The 22,954-nt window shown below is 43.6% G+C and overlaps 1 protein-coding gene across 5 annotated transcripts in view; it reads left to right on the top strand.

Annotated features, from left to right (window-relative positions):
• Window positions 1-415: 415 nt before the first annotated feature.
• l1cama (L1 cell adhesion molecule, paralog a) overlaps window positions 416-22,954 on the top strand; it is a 42,479-nt gene continuing 19,940 nt past the window's right edge. For 4 of the 5 annotated variants that reach the window (XM_042227820.1, XM_042227816.1, XM_005914786.2 and 1 more), the window contains exons 1-2: window positions 416-553; window positions 21,484-21,843. In XM_042227820.1, coding sequence (XP_042083754.1) covers window positions 21,714-21,843 — 130 coding nt within the window. In that variant the 5' untranslated portion in view covers window positions 416-553; window positions 21,484-21,713. Of the gene's footprint in view, window positions 554-6,185; window positions 7,418-21,483; window positions 21,844-22,954 lie in introns of those variants that run through there. The other variant, XM_005914785.3, reaches the window with a different exon arrangement.

Here is a 22,954-nt window from a genome sequence, read left to right as displayed (position 1 = left end):
AAGTTGAGCTCAGTGGAGCGTAGAGATTACAAACACAAAACCTCATATGGACGTTATTTCACCCTGTAGTCTATTAGCCTCTGAAACGGTGCAGGGAGAACAAGTGCTGGAGAGCCATAGGCTATTTCCTCTATTATTATTATGCCTGGCACTGCCCAGGTGAATACAAGAACAGTAAAAAGAGCTGCTGGACCCTTTAATCCTGACCGTGTGGAAGGAGAAAGGGGAGGACAGAGGGGTACAATAAAGGAATGGCCAGAATCCACAGAGAGTGAGGTGAGGAGAGTGATGGGAGGGAACAGAGGAGGAGGAGGGAGGGAGGCAGGCAGAAAAGGAAGGGTGATGTCACCTCTAACAGGCAGCCAATGAGAGTCAGGGAGGGAGAGTGAGAGAGAGAGAGGCCGAAGGAGGGTGTGTTTTTCTATCACTGCAGCATCAGCAGAGGAAAGGGGCACGATCATTTTCATAGAGAAGAGAAAGAAAAGACACAAGTAGATCAGGAAAAGAGGGCGAAAAGGACGGGCCGACAGAGCCAAGGAGCATCACTCTGCAGGTAAGAGCATCTTTTTGTGACGAGGTGGGCAGTTTGTCATCACATGGAGAGAGAGCAGGAGTGTGCTGGTGAGTGGATTAATTAGGCTGCTAGGTGGAGGTGGCTTGTTTCAGAATCGCACCTTTGGCTCGTCTCATGCTGGCGGTGAAAAGACGACCGTCTGGTTCGTGTAAATCACTTTCTTCTTACCTTTCTTATTTAAATGTCTTCACATTGGGAGGACATCGTATTTCCACCAGACTTGTTGATGTTTGGGGGAAAAAATCAAATTACATTTTTTAAACACATTTAACTGAAAGAATTAGACAAATGTAAAAAATTTCACCAGACGTGTGTATTGCAGTGTTTTGGGGGAAATGCACTGTAACACTGAATCACTTTTAATTGTTTAAGGAAAGTCAGGTGCCAGGAGTAACCTGTTGGTGTGGAATACTTTTAGAGGAAATCTCTTCTCTTTTGTGGCTGGATTTATCGCTTGCTGACTGAAGAGCAAGAACGCTGCATGCAACAGGCTCTCCTCTCATTATATTGAACACAGAACAGTGCCGATTGCCATTGAACCTTTACTGGTCGGCGTTACATTTCCTTTACCTTTTTAGCTAATGTTCCTTAAAGCTGGCGTTTGTCTTAAATAAAAACTATGAAATATTGATCAATGGATATTTTTAAGTGCACTGAACCATGTTTTACATTTATAATACTCTGTCAAGTGCAAAATAAAGCTGCCGTCTGCTGCAACTGTCTACTGCATCACATTTGTAAAATTCTTCACTTTGCTTCTCTTTCTGCCTTTTTAATTTAATATGAATATTCATCTCCTCCATGCATTCCCCTCCCCCAGCTGATATCTGAGTGGCTTAATGTTAAGTACAGCCTATGATTGCCATGTCCTCATCAGATTTTCACTCGGGTGTATGGAAAATGACAAAGCGGAGCAGACCCCAGCAGTTTTTCTAGTTCACCAGTCTTATTTCCTACACACCTGCAGTGAGTGTGTTGTGGCAGGTCGGTGTCAGGCTGGGTAATTTAAACCTGCTGAAATAAGAGAAGAAAAGGAAAAGGAAGTGGGGTGGTGAAAGAAAAGCAAAGAAATTCAGAAATCAACAGGAGACAGACTGAGAGAGAGATATTTAGACTGAAGGAGACATCAGAGTGAAAATAAGGGTGGGGCAGCGCACGCAGCAGACAGTGGAGGTGTGCCGACGGATGGAGGCGCTCACCTGGCTGTATGCCATACAGATGCCTGCTGTCAGCCTCTGTGACCTGTGAACCAATAGTTTCTGAGCCCAATGAAAACAGATGGTTGCACCAGTTGTGTTAATGCTACAGATCATATACAGTATATCAATATGTATTAAATGGATTTGCCAGAGACAGCTGCTGATGGTCGTGAGATTTTCCCCACTTGACGGTTCTTCACTGCCTGTCTCATGTTTTGTAAGTAATGCACGCATATCATGCACAGAGATGTGACTCGATTTTTAATAAAGCAGTGATTAAAAATCTGTGGGTATCACAAGTGTTTGTGTGCTAGTACTGCCGTGAACCGACACGCTCCCCCTTCCTCGATGCCTCAGTAGCCTGGAGCTTGTCCCAGATGAACCCAGTCGAGGGACTGGAGGGGAAGGAAGGCTCTCTGTCTCACAATGACTGTAACCATCTGTACAACATCCATAAACGCACTGCACTGCACACATCCACACAATAGATCACGATACAGCTGCTGCTGAAGGGGCACGTTGGAGTGAATGAGAGTGTGTGTGTGTGTGTGTGTGTGGATCCTCACTGTGGCAGCGATGCTCCAGAGACCCACTGCTGGTCATATTATCATACTATTAAATGCAGCGGATTTTGTGTGGCAGCGAATCTCTAGACTGCGCTGGGAGCTGCTTGTGTAGCAGTGATATTGTTGTCAGAGTAGCCAGACTTGGACTCCGTCATTACCCTTGCTACAGCATGGTGCAGAATGTAATCTCCCCTCTGACGCTGGCTGGTTAATTGAGCTGTTTCATCAAAGAGATGGATGGAAACGGGGATTTATGTGCGGAGAGAAGGACGGACGAATGGGGATGTGCAATAAAAATAAGCAAAGTAGGATGGTGTAAGCAACATTTAAAAAAAAAAAGCTGAAGGGGAAGAAGAGCAACGTCCTTTTGAAAGGCAAATCACTTTGCGTCATTTAAAGCATGGTCACTCCTTTCAGGGAGCGGAGAGAAGAGCACCAGCTAGGACGAACAAAAAAAGCAATGCCATAAGAGAAGACACCAAAAGGAAGACTTGTTTATTTAAACATAAATGCTCTAAATATTATTGAAGAAGGTTATAAGTAGAGCCCTGCAGTGCTTTGTGACATATTCATGCTTTTGCTGTATACGGTTTTTAATGTCAGGGACTGGCCCATTTCCAAATGCCTTTAGTCCAGCAGTGGAAGTCGGGAGCTGTGTTGTGTAGGAGGAGAGGAGTGATTTGCTCTCAATATGCCAGCTAGGAGCAACTCCAGAGTAGAGCAGCACAGCTCTGGCCCTTCAGCCCCTCAGCCACCTGTTATTGCCTTGGGGCACATTTGTCAGTCATCCCGCTCACCAAACGCAGATATACGAACACACACAAGCAGAAACACATCTGTAAGGCACATCCTCAGCAACCCAAACAAACACTCTGCAAATACACGCTGCAGAGGTCCTGTTGCAGTGCGCCAAATTAAAGATTCTCTAATGTTGCCTACACAGTCTGATTACTTAAGCGTCTGCGACTGATCAAAGACCACACTCATCACTTTCTGGGGATTCAGCCATTAAAGCAGCATCGGGGTAAAATAAGGGTTATGAGGAAACGCTCGCTCCTAGACTGAAGTGTCAACAATAACACTTTCAAGTCTGAGTTTCTTTTTATCCTCTTTTGAGAATAGCGGTTGTAAAGTTACAAACTCACAACTGCAGATTCAAAGGCTTGTGGTGAAAGGCTCCCTTGAGTTATCTTCTAGTGTGTGTGTGTGTGTGTGTCTTTTCGATGCTGTGTGCGTGCGCGCGTGCACTGTTCAGCATCAGGATCCTGTTCCTTCAGGATGCTGTCAAGATGGAGAGTGAGCCCCCCCTTCCCCTTCCACCAGCTGCAGCTCGGAGGCTGTTTGATTTAGACTGTGCAGATGGGAGTCGACCCACTGGGTGTCAAGTAGAGGATCGTGTCGACATGCTGTCAGGGTTTGGTGGGGAATACATTGTGGTGATTTAGGGAGCCAAGGGTCAGATAGATTGACAGGCCAGCAGGGGTAAATTATTATGGAAAAGTGAGGAGGAGGAAATGAAGCGAGCAAAGGGGAGAGGGAATTTTGCAAAGGTAAGGTGAGGCAGAGGGGGGGCGAAACCATAAAGATGTGAAGGACTGATTTAAAAGGCAGGAGGATGGGAGGAGATGGGATAAATATGAAAGTTGTACTGGAAAGTAGAGAAGAGGCGTTGTGATCTAAAATCACAGTTCCCGCTCTTCAAACCTTTAAACATGGCTAATCCCTCGGACGGCGTGACCGTCTGTAGAGTCGGGGGAATTCCCAATGGGACTGCTCCCATTCACCTCTCCTTTGGGCCGCCTGGGTGGGGAAAAATGACTTTTTCAAGAGAAAATTACATTTTCTTCACAATGCCCATTCTACCATCTACCATCGCAGTAGATCAGATGGGATTTACCATCTGAAGGAGTTACCCCCTCCCAAATATTCAAGTCCGTTGGTGATTATGGAGAACAGGAAGAGGCCGAGAGGAGCTGAAAAGGCTAGGCTCAAAAAAAGAAGGGAGTTGGAGGAAGCTGTCAAATGTGCTGAGTTAACCTGTTTACCACAGGATAGATCCCAGATGCAGCCTGTAAGCAGACAGCCTGCATAGACTATAAGGCTAGCACAATTGATATAAAACCAATTCATATAATAGAGGTGACTAACTAGTTTATTTCGTAGAGCCCAATAGGTACACGATGAATCACAGATGTCCTACCGTTATAAGAAGAACATAAATGGTTCCAGGATGATCTGTGTAACATTGAATTACTGCTTTTAATTTAATGTTTTTGTAGCATCAGAGCAGCAGATAAGCCCATCAGACACTGTTGAACCTGATAAGCTTGGAGAGGCCATGACAGAGCAACAGGTAGAGAATAGTCTTAACAGAGTTAAATCATTTAAATTAAGTTATTCATGTCTAGTGTAAAATATAACACGCGGAGAATAGACGAGATAGACTCGATATCCTATCAAGACTGAATATATCAGCATGATGGTAGCTAGCCTAATTCATTTTAGCCTGTCAAATCAAATAGTCTAAATTGTGCATCACAAATATTAATTATAAACTATTATGATATGTAATATATAATTGTAAAAAAAGAAACAACCCCAGAATAAATTCCTCCTCTGTGGAAAAAAGCCCCCACTTCATGTTGCTGCCTTTGAATGTCTTGTTTTTTTCTCCTTCCTCCAGTCTTTCATGTCGTATCAGTATTCATACAATGATCAGACAAAACCGCATCAGGATCTTAATCAAAGTAATGGCTGAGGCTCCGATTAGCCTTCCCAGAAAAAGACTCAGACAAAGACTCATAAATCCATCCCTATTATACAATTGAACCTGTGACGGAGACCAAGGCCCAAATAGAGGCGTCATGTATGGAAACAAATTTAATTTGGCAGAGTGAATTACTTTATCACTTTAATATAGCTTTAGAAGTGATGGTATGGGCGAGGAGAAATGGCAGTATTCCCCTGGGTAACAAATATGATATTGGCAGTTAAAATTGCAAAACTGAAACCCAGGAGAGAAATTAATTACTGACAAACCAATAACCCAGCTGGAGGCCCAAGATATTGTGGAAAGAAACTCTTTAAATAAGATAATTAAAAATAAAAAAAATCGTTATCGCCCTATCATTACGTTGCAAATCGTTCTAATCCTGTGACTTAAATTTTTTACTCGGTGTCTTGAAATGAAAAGATGTAAATCACACAGAATCATACTGAAAAGCTGCAAAGCAATAAAGCTGCACACTGAATATGAATTAGGGGAGATATGAAACTCTGTCTGTCCTCCCGGATGCTCTCCTCATCCTTTTTCTGTCTCTTGCAAAATTATCTCTTTGTCTCAGCAACATAGAGAATTCCCCTCAGCGTCACTCCTTGTGGACCACAGTCAGCTCTATGAAAGAGGCTTTATTGTCCACCTCAGTAGCTATAATTAGACTAAATTGACCCTCTGTCCAGTGTATTTCCCCACTGCATGTATCTGTCTCTATGAAGTCTTCTGTTTAATGTCGAAGATGCTCCTCTGCCTAATTGTGTGCATCAGTCACAATTCACAGTGACCAGATGAAGGAATTAATTATTCATCAAATACCAGTGTTGGAATATTATTTTTTAATTTGTTAAAGACAATGTAAAGTATCTTTTGATGGATTATTCATTATTCACATTAAAATTTATGTGCTATAGCTTCTAGATAGCTGCAAAATTACGCTACATTAAACTATATGAAAATCACTGATGTTGTTTTATATATATACACACATATATATACATATATATGTGTGTATCTATAAAACAACATCAGTGATTTTCATATAGTTTAAAATAGAGAAAAAATAGAGATATTTTCTTATTTTCCTTCTGATTCAAGCTGAATACAATTAGAATTAAAAATTAGGCATCTTCTAATATTATGTTATTATGACATTAATGTAGCACAAGGCTCAGGTAGCTTTGCACATGAATAGCTGGTAGAAACATCTTCTAATTTTTGCTTTCTTACTTTGAGTATATTTCAGAGCCTGTACTTTTTTACTTTTACTTGAGTAAAGTTGAATCAGCACCTCAACTTTTACTGCAGTATTTTTTAACACTAGTATCTGTACTTCTGCTTAAGTACAGAATGTCTGTACTTTTGCCATCTCTGGGTTTTGTAGTCACAGTAGTGGAAGTGGCCGAGTGTTACAGCATCTCACAAACACCCTTCATTTGCATTTCATAAAGAAGTTTTGTAGGCGGGGAGGTATCTCAGCGTGTAGCATCAGCATGTAGCTCTGGATTAACATACCTTCTGAAAAATGCATTTGTAGCGTGAGTTGTCTTTAAAAATGCATTTATAAAATGTACGTCCTCTGGAGGAAAGCATTGTCTTTTTTTTGAAAGCACTGAATTTGATTTTTCCTAACTGATTTTTCTGATTTTCCTGGTTTTTCCTTTTTTGCTGGCTCCACGCTACGAAATTGAGCTCTCATCCGTCTCACGGTTGTGTTAATAAAAGCTAACACATTCGTGTGACGATACTGACAACATCTCCGACCACATTATGATACTTTGGGGACTTCACATATCATCGCCCCATTGTGGCTTTCATTACACTGGCTGTTTATTAAGAAGACACGGCCTCGTTGGTTTACTAATTTATTGATTTGTTGCTAAGAAGCTGGCTGCATTTTTAATGAAATTTGGGTTTGTGATATATCTCAGAACTGTAGGCTACATCTGCACTGTTGCTTTAAGTTACATCATGCAGCTCCTCTGAGATTTTGAGAGGGTTTCTCAATGCTTCTAGAATTTATTCTTCATCTGTACTCCGTGCCTCTCTTCTTGTTTTCCCTTCGGACCGTTCTTCTCAGTGTCCTTGGCATAACTTTCATGCCAGCTCATTTGTTTCCCATCATAACTGGATACACTTTTAAACAGTTTAGACAGACAGGCAACATTTTACTTGTACAAATGTATCTTTTGCACAGTTAGTATTTCATAGACGTGGCTGACTGTTTGAAATGACGGGGAGCCCGTTTGCCACACGACATGCATAATCGGGAGCACAGACAATCCGCTTTTCTTCAGACATTAAGGTAAGTGTGCTGGATGCCGTCCAGTGACGGAGTCGCACTCTCCATTTTCTCACATTTGAAATACAGTGTGCTTTGAGTGTTTTGAATCCCTCTGAAGGCTTATTTATTTGGAGTGTTGACATTTAAGTGTATTGATTTGCTTTCACTTGCCTCATTCTCGCGGTACTCCTACACCTCATTTGAATGAGCCATAACTGAAATAGATGGGGCATGAAGCGCAAGCATGAGGACAAACTTGCACTGAAACGGCATCTTCAAGTACTTCCGGCGATGCAAGTATCAGACTGTCTGTATCTGTGATGGAAAATGTTGGTAAAAACCATTGCTTATGTCTGCACGAGAGCAGTTAATCATGATGTACTTGCAAAAATAACATGTGAGACAGGAAAAGTGTGGTTGAAAAAGAAACCAACAGTGACACTAACTGAAAACATGATGCAGTGGTGGGAAAGGTTGAGATGAGATAAGAAGTAATAAGGATACGATCATACAGTTCTGGCACGTCTGCACATTGAAGTACTCGTAAACACTGTGTAACTCAGGATGCAACTCCCACTCCTCGCTTCAAGTAAAACTTGTTGAAAATGCGATTCTGCGACTCTGTGGTCATCGCTTAAATGTTTGATAAAATTGCTCCCAACAATCTGTCTTCTCTTCATGTCTCAGTGATGTTGTGACTCTACTTTCTTGGAGGCGTTTTATCTGCTGTGTCAGGCATGATATATTCATTAGGGTTGGATTACAGAGAGTGGGAAAGGATCAGGTTTTGAGTGGGTTGTAATCCCCATACACAGGCCTAATTTAATCTTACCTACTGTGCCATCCTATTACACACTACACCCACCGCATGTATTCAAGTGCTGGCCGGAGGGGAGCAGATGGGGGGCATACAGGGTTAAAACAGGGTAACGTCAGACAAAAGAGTGTGAGACAACGAGGACGGATCGTAAGAAAAGACCTACGGAGAAGGAAAATTGATTATGAACAACAGGAGAGAAAAAATCAAATGCAGAGGAGAAAAAACGCCGAAAACATCAAAGAGAAAAGAATTATCTGGTAGATGAGATTTGGTGAAAGGTGTCCAACTATAATGGTTGCTGGTTTCTTTCCTGCATGAGCAGGCAGAAGACATTTCTTACAAAAACTGTTTATCTGCGAGATTTCATTTTTATGTAATTAAAGACTTTAAATATCCCTCCCGCTATAAGACTGCAAATCCATCACACTGTGCTAGAAATTATTCATTGCATTTATTAGAAATTCTAAACAGGGATGTCTAAAGAGTTAGTGAAGGAAACTGCTTAGGCATATTTTGTTTGCCAACTTCTCCTATCTGCCTTCTGCCCAGTGTATCCAGGGATGCTTCGCCACCTCATTATATTTATTTGGCCAAGTTGCAAAATAATTTGCATGCCACAGAGACTTTACACAGCGACGGGAGAGGGTTTATATAATGTAACCTAACTTCTGTTGTTTTTGCTACCATTTCTGACCTACATCCCTCTCATCATCCATCCGTATCTGCTCTTAGCCAGAATAAAATAGGCCACGCTTCCCTGCTACACAATCCACACACTATCTACCTGAAAAGGATCCTGTATGTGAAACTGTTCTTCTTATTCCCCCCTCTTTGTTTTTAAAATCAGGTTGGTGTTGCAGTCGTTTCAGTCTGCTCTCTGAATTGATAAGGGGTAATTGGGCAGAGCACTACAGAGAGCCTCTCACAGGCCCAAGTTGCAATAACTCAACTCTATATTTTGCTTTAAAACTGTCTGTTTACATCAGCCACTGTGCTCTTCCTGTGAGTTTGTGGCCAAACTCACAGGGCGCACTTGGTGCAGCTATTTTGTAAACCATTTGTTTAAATCTTTGCTGAAGAGAGGATTTACTTGTGTAGCAGGACGCCGTGAGGATTGTTAATGTGAGGAAAAGATGAAAGGGACAGTCCCCAAGAGAAAACGCAGGAGCAACAAGAAGAAAACAACACAGCTTTATTCAGGGGGGCGCGTGCCACATGCAGGGAGATGAAGAGGGAACGGATGCGGAGCATAAACAAACCGCATGGAGATGGATAAAGAAACTGGAGAGAATAGACCGAGGGTCCGGACATTGTTAATGAGCTTAACGAGGTAATTACACGCAAACGCAGAGACCTCATCCTCCAGGCCCTCACGCAGGTTGGGAGGGGAAAGGGGAAGCAGGCGAGAGAGCTGGCAGAGAAAGAGAAGACCTTTGTTATCAGTCACCTTTTAATCGTTTTGATTGAACAATTAAAGTTTGATCCTGCTCAGGGCGTGCGTAGGAACTGCGAGAATGTGGAGGTTGAGATGGAAAGGCGCTGAGAGAAGATAAAGAGCTAAAGACACAGGGAGCAGAGGGAGATGGGAGGGTAAAGGACAGAGAGCCCGCAGCGATTAAAATGTCACCGCGAGCAGCGGCAGATGCACACCTGTCAAGCACAAATTCGCCTGCACACCTGCAGACTGAACAGACAGCATGCGCTCTCTGCTGGAATGACTTTAATTCCCAGTATGCATCTTCCACCTTCATATGTCTCTCTAGATGTTTTTCGATGCTAGTCCCCCTCCATAATCCTACGTGTCCTTTTGTTTCTCCAGACAGTTTATGTTTTATTTATGTATGCAGCGAACGCTGTTTTGACCAGTCTGTGGTTCAGAAGGGGGACAAATAAGCCAACAATAAAACGTTAGTGACAGGGCTGTTACCAGCTTTGCAGCCATCGCACACGCGTCGCTTCCTGTGCTTCGACCCCTCGGCCTGCCTGCGGGGCCCGTCCGCCTCCACAAGTGTCAGGACAGCTGGTTTGTCCTTTCAGTTTCAATAAAGGAAAGATGTCTCAGAGTTATTTGAGACATGTTGTCATGCAAAACCTGTGTTTGTCTGGCTAGTTGTAGCAGGCGGGAGTTGCTGATGTGTGTTGTGGGTGTCCTATATAGAAACCAGCAGAATCAGCGGGTTTTAATCCGTACTATCATGGGGTGAAGATGAATTAGATATCTGCCACTGTTGCAGGGGATTTAGTGTACCAGAGCGTTACCCCGGGTCTTTTTCTCTATGAGAAAACATGTATCGTTATGCTCTCCATGCTTAGATCAACAGTTGGTGTGTGTGCGCATATAGACGTGCATTGTCAGAACATGTTCCTCAATGAACATAGCATCTTTTGTTGTTTAGCTGCAGGCGAAGGTTGCTAGAGTGTTCGGTGCTTCCCTGTGGCCTTTCTCTCTCGCTGTTTTCCTCTCCTGCTCTCATTGGAATTGGAGACAAACTCTTTCTGTCACCTTTCATAACTGAAGCAAAATGGGAAGGAAAGAGATATGAGAGACTATTTTAGGGACAAGGCCAAGGCTGGGGCCTTTTTGTTTATGGGGCAATACCCCAAGTGGATAGGGAAAAGAAAAGTGATGTGATGCAGGAGCAATGAAGCAAGGAAGATAGGAGCTGCAAAAGAGATGAAACAGCATCCTCACTTCTTTCTTTTTGTATTTATTTATTTTTTGCTTATTCACTCTGTCTGCCTCCTGGAATAGATGATATAAAGCCAGATATGCTTGTCACTCCCTTTAAATGTCTGACGGGAGATGACGCAAACAGGCTGATGCGCACACAGCCGGGACAGAACAGGTTGTCTGTTTACCCTCTTTCATATTGCGCCTCGCTGAAAATTGATGCACGCGCCGCAAAATGTCACGTCCTTGATCTCTTTGCACCACTACACACTGGTGCGTGGAGGGGCTGGAGCTGTGCAGAGACGCGGGGAGGGGGATTTACAGAGGGGTCTGCAGAGGAAACAGGGCTGTGCGCCTCAGATAACACTGCAGCCTTTGATGGAGCCTGGCCCTTCTCTGTTGGAGAGCGCAAGCTGCTCCGCCTCAGATACATCCCCACCTTGGACTGCGCTGGTAATGATTGGATTTAGTTACAGAACAGAAATGGTTTTCTGATGATAATGATAACAGATGCGAAGGGAGTTAGTCAGCCACTTAGGGTCGAGGGACCGTATCGATGCTGTGCCAGCCTGCAGATTTCCCCTTAGACTCCCCTGCCTCTCGCAGGCTTGATAGAAGCTGATGGTGGAGGTTGATAGAACGCTACCTGTAATTGCATTGTGTATGATCCTAGAAGGGTGGCTGTAATGAAGATGTAGTGCAGGATAGCTGCATTCCACAAAGCAGCAGAAGCTTGGTAGGGGGTCTGGGGGAGTTTAGAGAGAGAAAAGGCGTGGTTTTCTACTTATAGCACGAAGCAATCAACAGGGAGCAGGGAACTGACAATAGAAGGGTAAGAGAGACAGGAGTGGAATTAAAAGACTTAAAAGTTGACAGCCGGGAATGATGAACTCTTTCAAGTGTTGGTAGCATGTAGACAAAACGAGAGAACTGGAGAAAGACGGGAGATCGGGGGGGAAAGCGCAAGTGAAGGCGACACGCAGGAGACAGAAGATGAAAGTAGCGAGTATAAAAGTGCACATCTATGACGAAGGAGACAGGGGATGGGGGGATGGGGTGAGGAGGATGAACATGTGGGAGGGGGCAGGGAGAGAAATATTTGCACTGTGCCAGTGAGCTGGAGTCAAGAGGTTGTCATGGTGATAGTGAGGTGAGAAAGGAAAAGGGAGGCAGGGGTATTGACACCTACACACACACACACACACTGAGAGACACACACATATAAAAGCTCATACACACAAACTACAGCAAATAAAATTTGTCTTTCATAAGAATACTGACCTGTCACATCTCGGGTAAACAGACTTTTTCACGGGGACGCACACAGAGTGGGTGTGCACGACTAAGCTGAGGTCATGTATGAAGCCTGGTAGTCATATTACTATGCAAACTCTGTTTCCCAGATCGCTTTGCTTTCTTTTATCCTCAATCAATCCCATTTGAATGGCATGCAAATCCTTTGAAACTGACTTTAGCGTTGCCTTTAGTCTGCTGCTACATGCACCTGCCTGTGTGTCGGTGTGTGTATCTGAGCCTTTCTGTGTGCGCAACAAGCAGCTCTAGTCGGGCATGTTTGTCTGAGCCTGTGCACATACTTACATAATAACCATCTGTAGTTTCATATAAATATTAAAAACGATAAACCTACAGAGGCAGCAAAGGGAAATGTTAAAATCTGAGGATTTTTTGGGTGTTTAAGAGAGTCGTTTTTACAGTCTGGAACCCTGTAAACATAACAGCTTGCTACGATTAAGTCACAGTTCTTTCTCCTCCTAAATAAAATCAGCTTCACGTTAACTGTTAGGAATTCATCAGACTCGGCTGAAACCATCTTCAGTCCTTATTGACTAAACCAAACGAGTGACTTGCCTTGGTAGTGTGGGGAAAAGGTTGGGTGTGTAAAAGGAAAAAAAAAAAGCAAGCACAGCAGGAAGAGAAAACATTTCCATATTGAACAACAAACAAATCAATACCACTGCTCGTTGGTAATGCTGGCTCTTATATGAAATATGCTTTTAGTTGTGTACTGAGTGCTGGGAGGCAGTGCTACCTCAAAAAAAGTGCACTGCAGCTGATGACTCGATAATCATTTTTTAAACTGTTTGAAGTTTTACAAAAACCTAAAAAATCCTGCAAACATGATCCTTTCTTTAACTCCGTTCTTCCTCCTTATCACAGCCACTTTTATTTTCCCACTTTGTTTCCACTCCATAGATATTTACTAGCTGTTTAGGTATGTTATCTCCGCTCTTGTCCCTAGAAGACCTTCTATTTGATTAAATGAGTAGCACTTAAAATGAGTGCAACTTTTAACAAAGTTAATGGGTTTGTCGAGAAGCTTTTTGTGTAACCTGGTATTTTAAACATGTCAATCAGTGGATCTTCCAAGCTGTTTCGGTAACTCTGCATCTCCTCTACTTCTATTACTGCAGCTAGTTTAGTTTGTGTTATTTATTTATTTATTTTTTTTTTGCAGGGTTTCTCTTGTTTGCTTTGTTTTAGCAATGAAGTGATGAGTAGGAACATTTTGTGTGTGGGTTGTGTATGTTTTCATTCATGTGATTCCTGTAATTTCCTGTGCGATTCCTTCATGTCTCTACAAGCCCAGTGTAACGCTAGAAACAAAATCCATCCTCTTTCACACAGTCGTTCGGCCACTGGGGCTCTTCCATGCAAACGTGTTAGCAAAGCACTATGTGTGACCTTGCCCTGCCAGCAGCTCATTTCCCTGAAGTGGTGGAAAAAAACGGATTACATCCAACGTAAGGAGACCTTGACAAATGCGTCTGGCAAAGACTGAAGTCTTGGCATAAAGCATTCTGCGGAGAAGCCCACGGGCAAATCTATCTACTAGAAATTCAAGCTAAATAAAAAGAAAAATACCTGCAAAACCTGGAAAATGGAGACACAGAAACAACTCTCAGATTTGTTTGGTATGAATTTCACTCAGGTACGGGGCTCTCTGCTATCTATCCTGTTATGATGGAGGCAGTAGGCGACATAAACACCCCGCCCATCTCTTCAGGTTATGGCGTGCTGCTTTTCCCTATGGATGTGGCCACGTGTTCTTGTGTGTCACACAAGTGGCTGGCAGCTGAGTCCTGCAGCGCTATATAGGCCACTTATCACCTACCCGAGGGACCACACCCTTTTCTCTGTCAGATGAATGACTGAATGCACAGCACTTCTTTAGAAATCACTACCTGCAGCACACAGCAGGCTTCCCTCCACCTGCTCTCTGCACTGATGCAACCCACACATATGCAGACATATGCTCCTATTCACACCTGAGGCTCATGTGATAACTAAAGCACTACAGCCTTCCCTTTTTATTTTTACAGCTTTCACTGCATTTATGGATGGCTGATTCAATAACAACAAGACTTATATGGAAAAGTTATCACAGAGTCAATGTTTTGTGCCCATCTAAATAAAATGGTTTAGCTTTTCAAGCATCATATACAATGCTTCAGTGCCTGGTTTCCTGCTGGCCCCCTTTTTTTGTTGCTGTAGCGTGTTTGTGATCTGCAGCTAAGCTGCTGCGTTTGGCTTCGAGGCTAACAGGGACAGATATACTAATGCTAGCTCCTTTTCACAGCCCAACCTATCTCCAGTTTGATCCCCAAAGGCTTTACTAACAAACAAACATAAAATTTCCTTTTCCCCCATCTGAGCTGGTATTTTTATTCATTTATTTATTTTTATCTCTAAGGGATGAATAGCTGCATACAAACACATCTACTCAAGTATCTCCCCTGAATCTCAGTTCCCAAACAGAATATGTCCTCACAGGGGAACTTAAAAGTGTCAGTGAAGGTCAAAATGCATGTCAAAATAAAACTAAAAAGAAGCAAGTTATTCACTCTGGGGGATGAGGAGAGGGAGGAAGAGGCTGACTGTCAGAGATAAAAAACAAACAAACAAACAAACAAAAGAATGCAAGGAGTGTAGGATGGAGCAGGAGACGTGAGAGGGGAAAGAGAGAAGGTCACTCGTAATAGCTCTTCCACATAATTTCATAATGCCATGATTGCCCCTATTTACTCTGGCTAACACCATTAACTCTCTGCTGTATGGACACTAAACCATTATGGCACAAGAAATAGCTTCACAAGCTGTATACGATCACCACTGGATGCTCCTACAATACAGTTTACACAACAGTGTGCCTATAAGATATATGATGTGCATAAGCGTGGAATTATTCGTAGTGTGCTGCAGAACCATTGTGTGTTTTATCTTACCTAAGAGGAAGTGTGGTGTGTGTGTAGGAGGGGTGGGGGGTATCTGGATGCAACACATCTTATATCTTCAGCGTGACACTGAGGGTGTGTCTGTAATTAGCGGCGTTTGTGCTGCAGGCACAGACTCTGACTGATGCTGTTGCTAATGAGGCAAATGACGCCCACGAGCAGAAGTTCAGCAGCAGTAAGGGTTTATATTTGAGTATGTGTGAGTACGAAGTCACAGCGTGTGTGTGAGTGTTTGCTTGCACATACAGAGTGCACAGCAGGCCTTAGTGTACAGAAAAGATTTGATTTGCTTCCTTCGCATTATCTGTGTGTGTGTGTTTGCTTTTTAAGATTGGGTTTTCTGTTTTCTTGTAATTTTATTATGTTTAATTTCCAGGTGAAATTAAAGGAAATGGGAAGTGATTTTCATTGACCACATGTTGAACCTGTTTTACTCCCTCATGTTTTTAGCTATCCAGTCACAAAAACATCTCCATTCAATTCACCCCCCTTGAACATACATACACTTTCATTTCCCACAACCAGCTGACTGACAGGCAAGACAAGTAAACTGTCTTATCAGTTTTGTACTTAAGTGCGCAGCAACTAGCATGCCAGAGTCAAAGGCAGGTCTCCATCTGCTAGACTGGCTCCATTAGCTGATAAGAGCGATTAGCTGACCTGCTGACACACAGACTGATCTTCACTGATACACGCAGCAACAGAGACGGGCTTATGTGCACCTAAACACATGCACCCCCCCCAACACACACACCGGGAATCTGATACACTATTACAGGGGGTAACACCCCTATGTTGATCATTAAAGAGCTTTTACTGGTCCGGGTTCCCATAACTAGATCTCTCTTCCTTTAATGTCATTTAGGATTCACCTTTCTTTAAGAAAAGAAATCTCTGCAACCTATTTCTTTCTCTCTTCGCCTTCATTCACGATGAATTTTTAATTTTTCAGACTTTTTTGTTCTCAACTTTGTTGTTAGCTCCACCCATCTGGTCTCCCGTCGCTGCTGCCCTTCTTTTTCCTTTCTCCTGCCTGCATCCCTTCTTCCCTCCATCCACCTCTCCTGCCTCTCTCCGGACCTGACGGATATCTTAATGAGTCCACTCCCTTCTCCTTGAATTATTCACCACTATTTTTTCTCTCTCTTTTCTTTTTTTTTTTGGGGGGGGGGGTTGTTGTTGCCACCATTGCTATTGTATCTTAAGGGGAAAAACATCAATAAATAAACCGCGCCAGAGGTAGCTTCTTCTGCAGTCTTGGTAATACGCTGAATAACTGTGAAATAAAGAGAGAGAGTGAGAATAGAGAGGTGAGGAGCACTCTCAGCACTGCTGTTTTGTAATTTAACTTTCTGTTGTATAAGTTTGTAAATTATTTAGCCTTATAATCCCTGAATTTGCAAGCTATAAATATGTGCAAACAGTGAATATATGAGCACACCCAGTAATTACACTTGTGTGTGTGTGTGCTGAGAGGAAAGTCTGTCAGTTTGCACCACTCAGTGCCTACGTGTGTGTGCATATGTAAGTGATACCGCAAACCCGATAGTGTCCATGTGTGTGAATAACTGAATTTGTATGTACAAGGGGGGATGCAGTGTGGAGACCATGTTGTTATGGCAACCAGGGTAGGGAGGGAGTGGGCGGTTGCCCTCACGGCTCCTCTGACAACCTTTATTTTCTCCTGTGTTGAGCCACTCCAATATTAAACCCTAATGCATGTCAAAACGGAGGGAGGGGGGTGAGGCCTGTAGTGAGGTGGGGTCCTCGAAAACAGGTGCGCGTTTTGGAAAATGATGGCGATGCTGTGCGGTGTGCCTTCTGCCATCACGTTTGACACCAGTGGGAGTAGTAAAGTATGCAACTGCTGAGCTTATGCTAATAGTGGTATTGATAAATTCGCTGTCTGTGTATCGTGATTTCAGATAAGCTGTAGCTCTGCAGCTTTTTCCAGCTACTAAATTTCCATTTGGAGTCGACTGTGGATCATCAGTCTTGAGATATATGTTACTGGGCCTTTCAACGAAGGGTGCTGGCATGATGGCACTGGGAAGAGACTTTATAGCATAGTGGGAAACCACTGTGCTATAAAGCCACTTTTCCATTAAAGTTGCAAATATTGAATTAACCAACCACGCTGCCTATTGTCCAAGCTAAAGTGCTACACCAGCAGTTTATTAAAGTGATGGAGTGAAAAGGGGTTCAATGCAGAGAAAAGAGGAGAGAGGAGGAGGGACCCTGAAACGTGAAAAGCGATCAGAAGGGAATTGAAGAAAGCTTTTAGTGTCGGCTACCAAGAGGGCTGACACTGAAAGAGAGGAGAAGACTGATGAAAAGAAAATGGTGACAGGAAAATAGGTGCTCATCGTTCTTGGACAGTTCCTATTATAAAGGTGGGCTCTTAAGTAGAAATGCTTTTGCAAAATGCGAGAAAGTCTTATGAGAAAGGCAATCTTCCCAGCGGTGAGTGATTAATGACAAATGACTGAGTTAAAATTGGGGAACAGAGCGGAAACAGGGAGCTGGTATTATTTCACATGATTTGTGGTATTTTTCTGCTGTAGCGACAAAATGGGCCGAAGACTGTTCTCACTGCAACAGGCTCATGCATTAACTATGACCCTGCCAGAGAGAGGAAGAGGGGAGGGTCTGAGGGAGAAAATCAGACAGCCACACCAAAGGCAGCAGGTATGGACGGTCGCTGTCAGTCTGGGACCAAACCAAATGTATGGCAAGGGGAGTAGATGAATTATGAATTTGGGTGAATTTAGGGCAAATTGTGCCGACAGGAAGAAGAAATCTATGAATAATTCACTCTGTAGGACGCCTGATCATCTACCCCCCACTAGCATCACCTTGTTTCACAGACACCCCGCCTCACTCGTACTCATCATTGACCTTTGCAATTTCTCACTGCCCTTCTCCTGTAACGCCTCCAACCATCCGCCCTCTTTCTTTAGGTACTGCTCCCTTTGCTTTTGTCTAAATCACGCCATCTCTCCCCTGTCCCTCTATCCACTTCTCTCTCTTCAAAACAATAAAAAAATCTGATGCTTCTTCAGACAGAAGAACCCTCAGGGAAGAAGAAGGGGTAAAGGGGGGCACGTATTCATTTATTTTTCTCCCCCCTCCTTCCGTCCTGCATCTTCTCCTCCTACACGTCTTCACAGCTGGAGGTAGTTAATATTTAAAAGCAAGGCATGACAGGACACGAGACCTGCACACATGCTTGAACACACCCACACATGTTCACTCGTGAATCCAACAGAGCGGATGTATCTGATCAAAATGTGCTGCAAACAAAAAAAAATGAAGATAAACGCATATATCTATATTTATGTGGTTTTCTTCCTGTTAAGGGGAAGGAATACCAGCTATGTTCATTAGGACGAGTGAAATGATGTACTTGTGGCTGACTGACATAATGGAGATGAGAATATATGTCAAACTCAAGACCTGATTAGACTACTGAGGTTTAATCTTGTGTTATTGCCCCACCTTCTTCAAAAACAAGCGAGCCTATTAAGCACAGGAAGTGCCCGACAACGCCCAACATGTCTGCTTAATGCTAATTAGAACATTTTGCAGAGGAAGGATGGGTGGGATCTTCTCTCTAATGGGTAACAGGGGGTTACACATCACAACAGCGCTGCAGTGGTTAAACTTTACTAATGATGGCAGTACTAACAGCATAATGCAAAATGTTTGAGTTATTTGCATTTTCTAGGCAAAATGCCTCAAAGCAAAGCTTGAATATTTAAAGGAGCTGCTAAATCGACTCGGTCGACTCGGCTTGTTTGATACACGACCTGTTGGTGGCTAATTTTCAGCAACGTTGTAGCAAAGCAGAAATGACCTTGCCCTCGGATCTCAACACAATGCTGCTCACTCTCCGGTCTCTCTGTGATTGAATGACTTTTGATGGTGCCCGTTGACATCCCAGTGGTGATAATAGTTTTTAAAAGCACTCAAACACCGTGAAGGTTCATCTCAGCCCAGCTGCGAGCAGCCATCCCAGGCATGACCTTTGACCCTGTCAAATGAAGCAGGTAACAGGGATGGGATTGGATCACTGACAGCTGCACAGCAGACGCCCTGAAGAAGTGAAATCAGACATCTGCTTCAATGACAGTCTCTTGCTCCTGTGATAATGGAGCGACCACGAGGCTTCATGCTGTGTACACAGTGTGGAAGCTGTGTGTGTGTATGCGAGTGTGTTAGTGGGGCTGAGTGGGGCTTCAGTCTGGGCGGCATGTTTGGGTGGCAGGGTTGGCCTCGTTACATGGCAACCTCGCAGCCTCAGTCTCATGTGACAGTCATTTCTTCACCATTCCCATCCCATTATAGTGTTCCCCTTTACTGCTCCTCCTCAACAGGACTGGAATATTCCTCTGCAAGCTTTGCCTCCTCCTGACTAAAGCCCACTGGACCATGCCCTTTTATCTTTTTGATATCCTCTGTCAGACCACTCCAAGTGTCTGTCTGTCCTCTTTCCTTTCTGTCGGTCTGGTCATGCATTACAAGCTTCTTTTGTGTGTATCCCTGTGCGTGCGTGTGTGTGCGTGCATGTAGCAAACTCCCTTGGTGAACTGTGATTGGCAGAATGACAAGGTATAGCATGCCTAATCATTAATCAGCGTCTTGCTTTGCTCCACACAGCGCTCCCTTGCCATCTCCTTGAATGCTAGGCAAGCTCCCACTTTAGATTACATTAACACCAGTATTAATACCCTGACTAGTCCTGCTTTATTCATCCCCCTCTAATGGTATTTTGGAGAGGCCGATTTAAGACCGGATCACTGTAATTGGCTCCCTGTTTCCTAAGAACAACAACAACTAAAGAGGCTTTAAGCCGACAGAAGGACTAAAGAAGAAGAGGACTATCAAGAAAGTGAATGATGCACACTGATTTGAAGATCTTGCACATGTGTGTCTATGTGTGTGAGTGGATGGATTAGCGTCACAGCTGTCACCCTTTGTCATCCCTCCTCTCCTCCCTCACATCTCTCCACCCATCCCATCAACCTTTGCTCCCCCCTCTTTTACTCTGCCTCTCTCTGTCTCACTCCTCCCTTGCTCCCCTCCTCAATCCCACTTTCCACTTTTTATCCTTGCTAAAGTCTTCCACCTACTTCACCCCTCCTCCCCCTTCTCTCTCCATGTTTTCCATTCTTCTGTCAAAGCAAGCAAGTGAGTTTAATGGCTCATTTAATCCCAATGCTGTTAGTTTAAACAGCCTAACTAAAGACTTCTGTTTGGTCTTTAATTTAATCTGAATAGATCTTTTGATGTAGACAAATCCCACATTCCTGTGTCCTTTTGTAGGTTATTGTTCAGTGCAATCTCTGCTGAGTGACACAAAATCCACAATAAACACATGACCAGCAATTATCCACTAGATGCAAGAAAATGACCGATAATCACCACTCTCTATCGTCCTCCCACCCACCACGCTCTTCATGCTCTTCATCTCCTCTTCTCTCTGACCTTCCCCCCACTCCCCAAGGTCACTCATCACTCTGCTGTGGCAGTGCCAGCAAACAACGGTGAGCGGAGCCAAAACTCCTTCGATCAGGCTGCAGAGCTGCCAGATCAGCCCCTCTCTCTATTATCGCCACTTTCTTTTGTCTCACACGCACGTCTTAATCATGGCGTGCTATAACAGCTCTTTGTGTGTGATACTGAGTAGTGTAAACAGTCAGCGGGCTGCGCCACGTGGTGCCGCGGGGGAGGACAGCCTGCATGTTGTGGCGAGGACCGACTCCAAAGATACAGATGGAGAATAGATAGACTAAAAGGAAGGGGTGGTTTTCCTTACTCACCAGGACTGATAGCATCTTTATCGCATACTTAGCACAATACTATCACCCCAGTACACTACAAACTGTTCAGTTCATGCAGTGCAGCCCTGACCAGTCAACCTAATTATCAATTATTTGTTTGTCTGTCTTGCGTATCGTCAGATTTATCACTTCATCACTCTGCATTTGTCTGTCTGCAGCCCATCTGGGTGCTGGGAGGCTCTGTTCAGCTTCTTGTTGTGGTATTCAGCCCATCTGTCCTGCTGACTGGCCTTTCAATACGGGCCACTGGTCATGCAATTAAAACCAAATAGTTTTTTTCTTTTTTTCTTAATAGGAACAGGTTGGGCGATAGGCTGGCTGGGGTTTTTTTTTTTTTTTTGTTTTTTCGATGGGATGAGCACTGTTGACTGATTGGTTTGTTAACTCTATGTCTCAGTCTGTCTGTTGATCTAACCACATGGCTCTGGGTATTTTTTCTTTCATTCTGACACATGGCCTCTCTGTGCATGTCCTTCCCTTTTTTCCTCTCTATCTTTCAGAACAGAGACCAGCAGGAGGGCGTGGACCTGGTTTGAAGAACACTGAAGGAGAGGGGAAAACAGAGGGAGAGGACAAGAAGATCAAAGGCATAGGAGGCAAAGCCAAAGCCTCTTGCACAAGAAACATAGCCTCACACTTGCACGAGTCTGTGTGTGTGAGTGAAGTTGCTCTCTGTGTGCATTTTACTGTAAGTGTGTGAGCAGGTGGGACTTTGATGGGACAGTGAGCAATGCCTGACACGCAGCGACAGCAGGTTGGCAGTAGGGGGCAGTGCTCCAGCTGCCTCCTCCCCCTTGTCCTCATCCTTCTCTCCCTTGCAACCCAGCCCAGCCAAGCAGCCATAAATATTCCCCCCAATTGTGAGTACTGATTCATAATATTCCTATTAGTGGGTTGTGAATGCTTCCATGTGGTTCAAAGATCTATTTGTTGTGGTAATTACATTGTTGCCTCATCAAAGGGCTCTAATAATAATCTTTTATCATGATTAATTAGTGCAAATGAGCTGAATGAACACGCGTTTCTCTTTCAGTAACCTCAGTATTCAGTGTTACAGAGCTCCGTTATGCTGTAAATACATAACAGAACACTAGTATTTAGAGCTGGGGTTTCTTTGGTTAGGCCTCCTTTGTGCCTGTGTGGCGTCTAATTGCTTTGCAGTTGATCCTCCCCTACTGTATTGATTAGTCCTACTATTGAGCTGGTTTCTATGGTGCAAACCAGAATCTGATTGGGGAGTAATTCAATCAACAGTTGAGTTATACAACAAAAAATCCAGTGATGTTTATCCTCACTCACCTCCTCGATGTAATATGTGGGCATTAGAAATACAGCTGAGTTTGTGGCCCCACAGGGAAATTGATCTTCATCTTCTCTGCTGCTGTCAACCTGCCCACAAAGCTCCAGCAGAGAGACAGAGAGAGAATATTTCCTCCACTGCTGCTTTTGTTGTTAACTCTTTATCTAAGACTACTTGCAGTGAGTCACAGCCGCCTACACTAATTTCAAAAGTGCCTGTATACAAACACATGCGCATCCCTCAAATGCTGATGAATGCATTAAATCTACCCATATGGGTCCCCGAGGAGGCTAGGTGACAGCGAGGTGAGAGGGTTGAAGGGATGAAGGGAGGATGATGGTGAGGAGGAAGAGGAGGAGGGAGGAGGAGGTCAGAGATGCAAAAGGTCAAGGTGTCTGGTGCCTTCAATTAGGAAGCCTGTGCCATGTCAATAAGAGTCACTGAGAATGAATGATTAGGATCAATAAATGGCATACCTTAGGATCTGTGTCAAGGAAACAAGGGTTAAAACCTACGCCCTATTAAAGGAGATATTACACCGCTGCATTGTTCATATGTGATAAATACTATTCAATGCGATCTATCTATCTATCTATCTATCTATCTATCTATCTATCTATCTATCTATCTATCTATCTATCTATCTATCTATCTATCTATCTATCTATCTA

Source organism: Haplochromis burtoni, unplaced genomic scaffold, assembly GCF_018398535.1.
Source record: "Haplochromis burtoni strain Fernald_Lab_line unplaced genomic scaffold, NCSU_Asbu1 Contig_9, whole genome shotgun sequence".
Taxonomy (NCBI): Eukaryota; Metazoa; Chordata; class Actinopteri; order Cichliformes; family Cichlidae; genus Haplochromis; species Haplochromis burtoni.
This window is presented reverse-complemented; position numbering and strand designations above follow the sequence as displayed.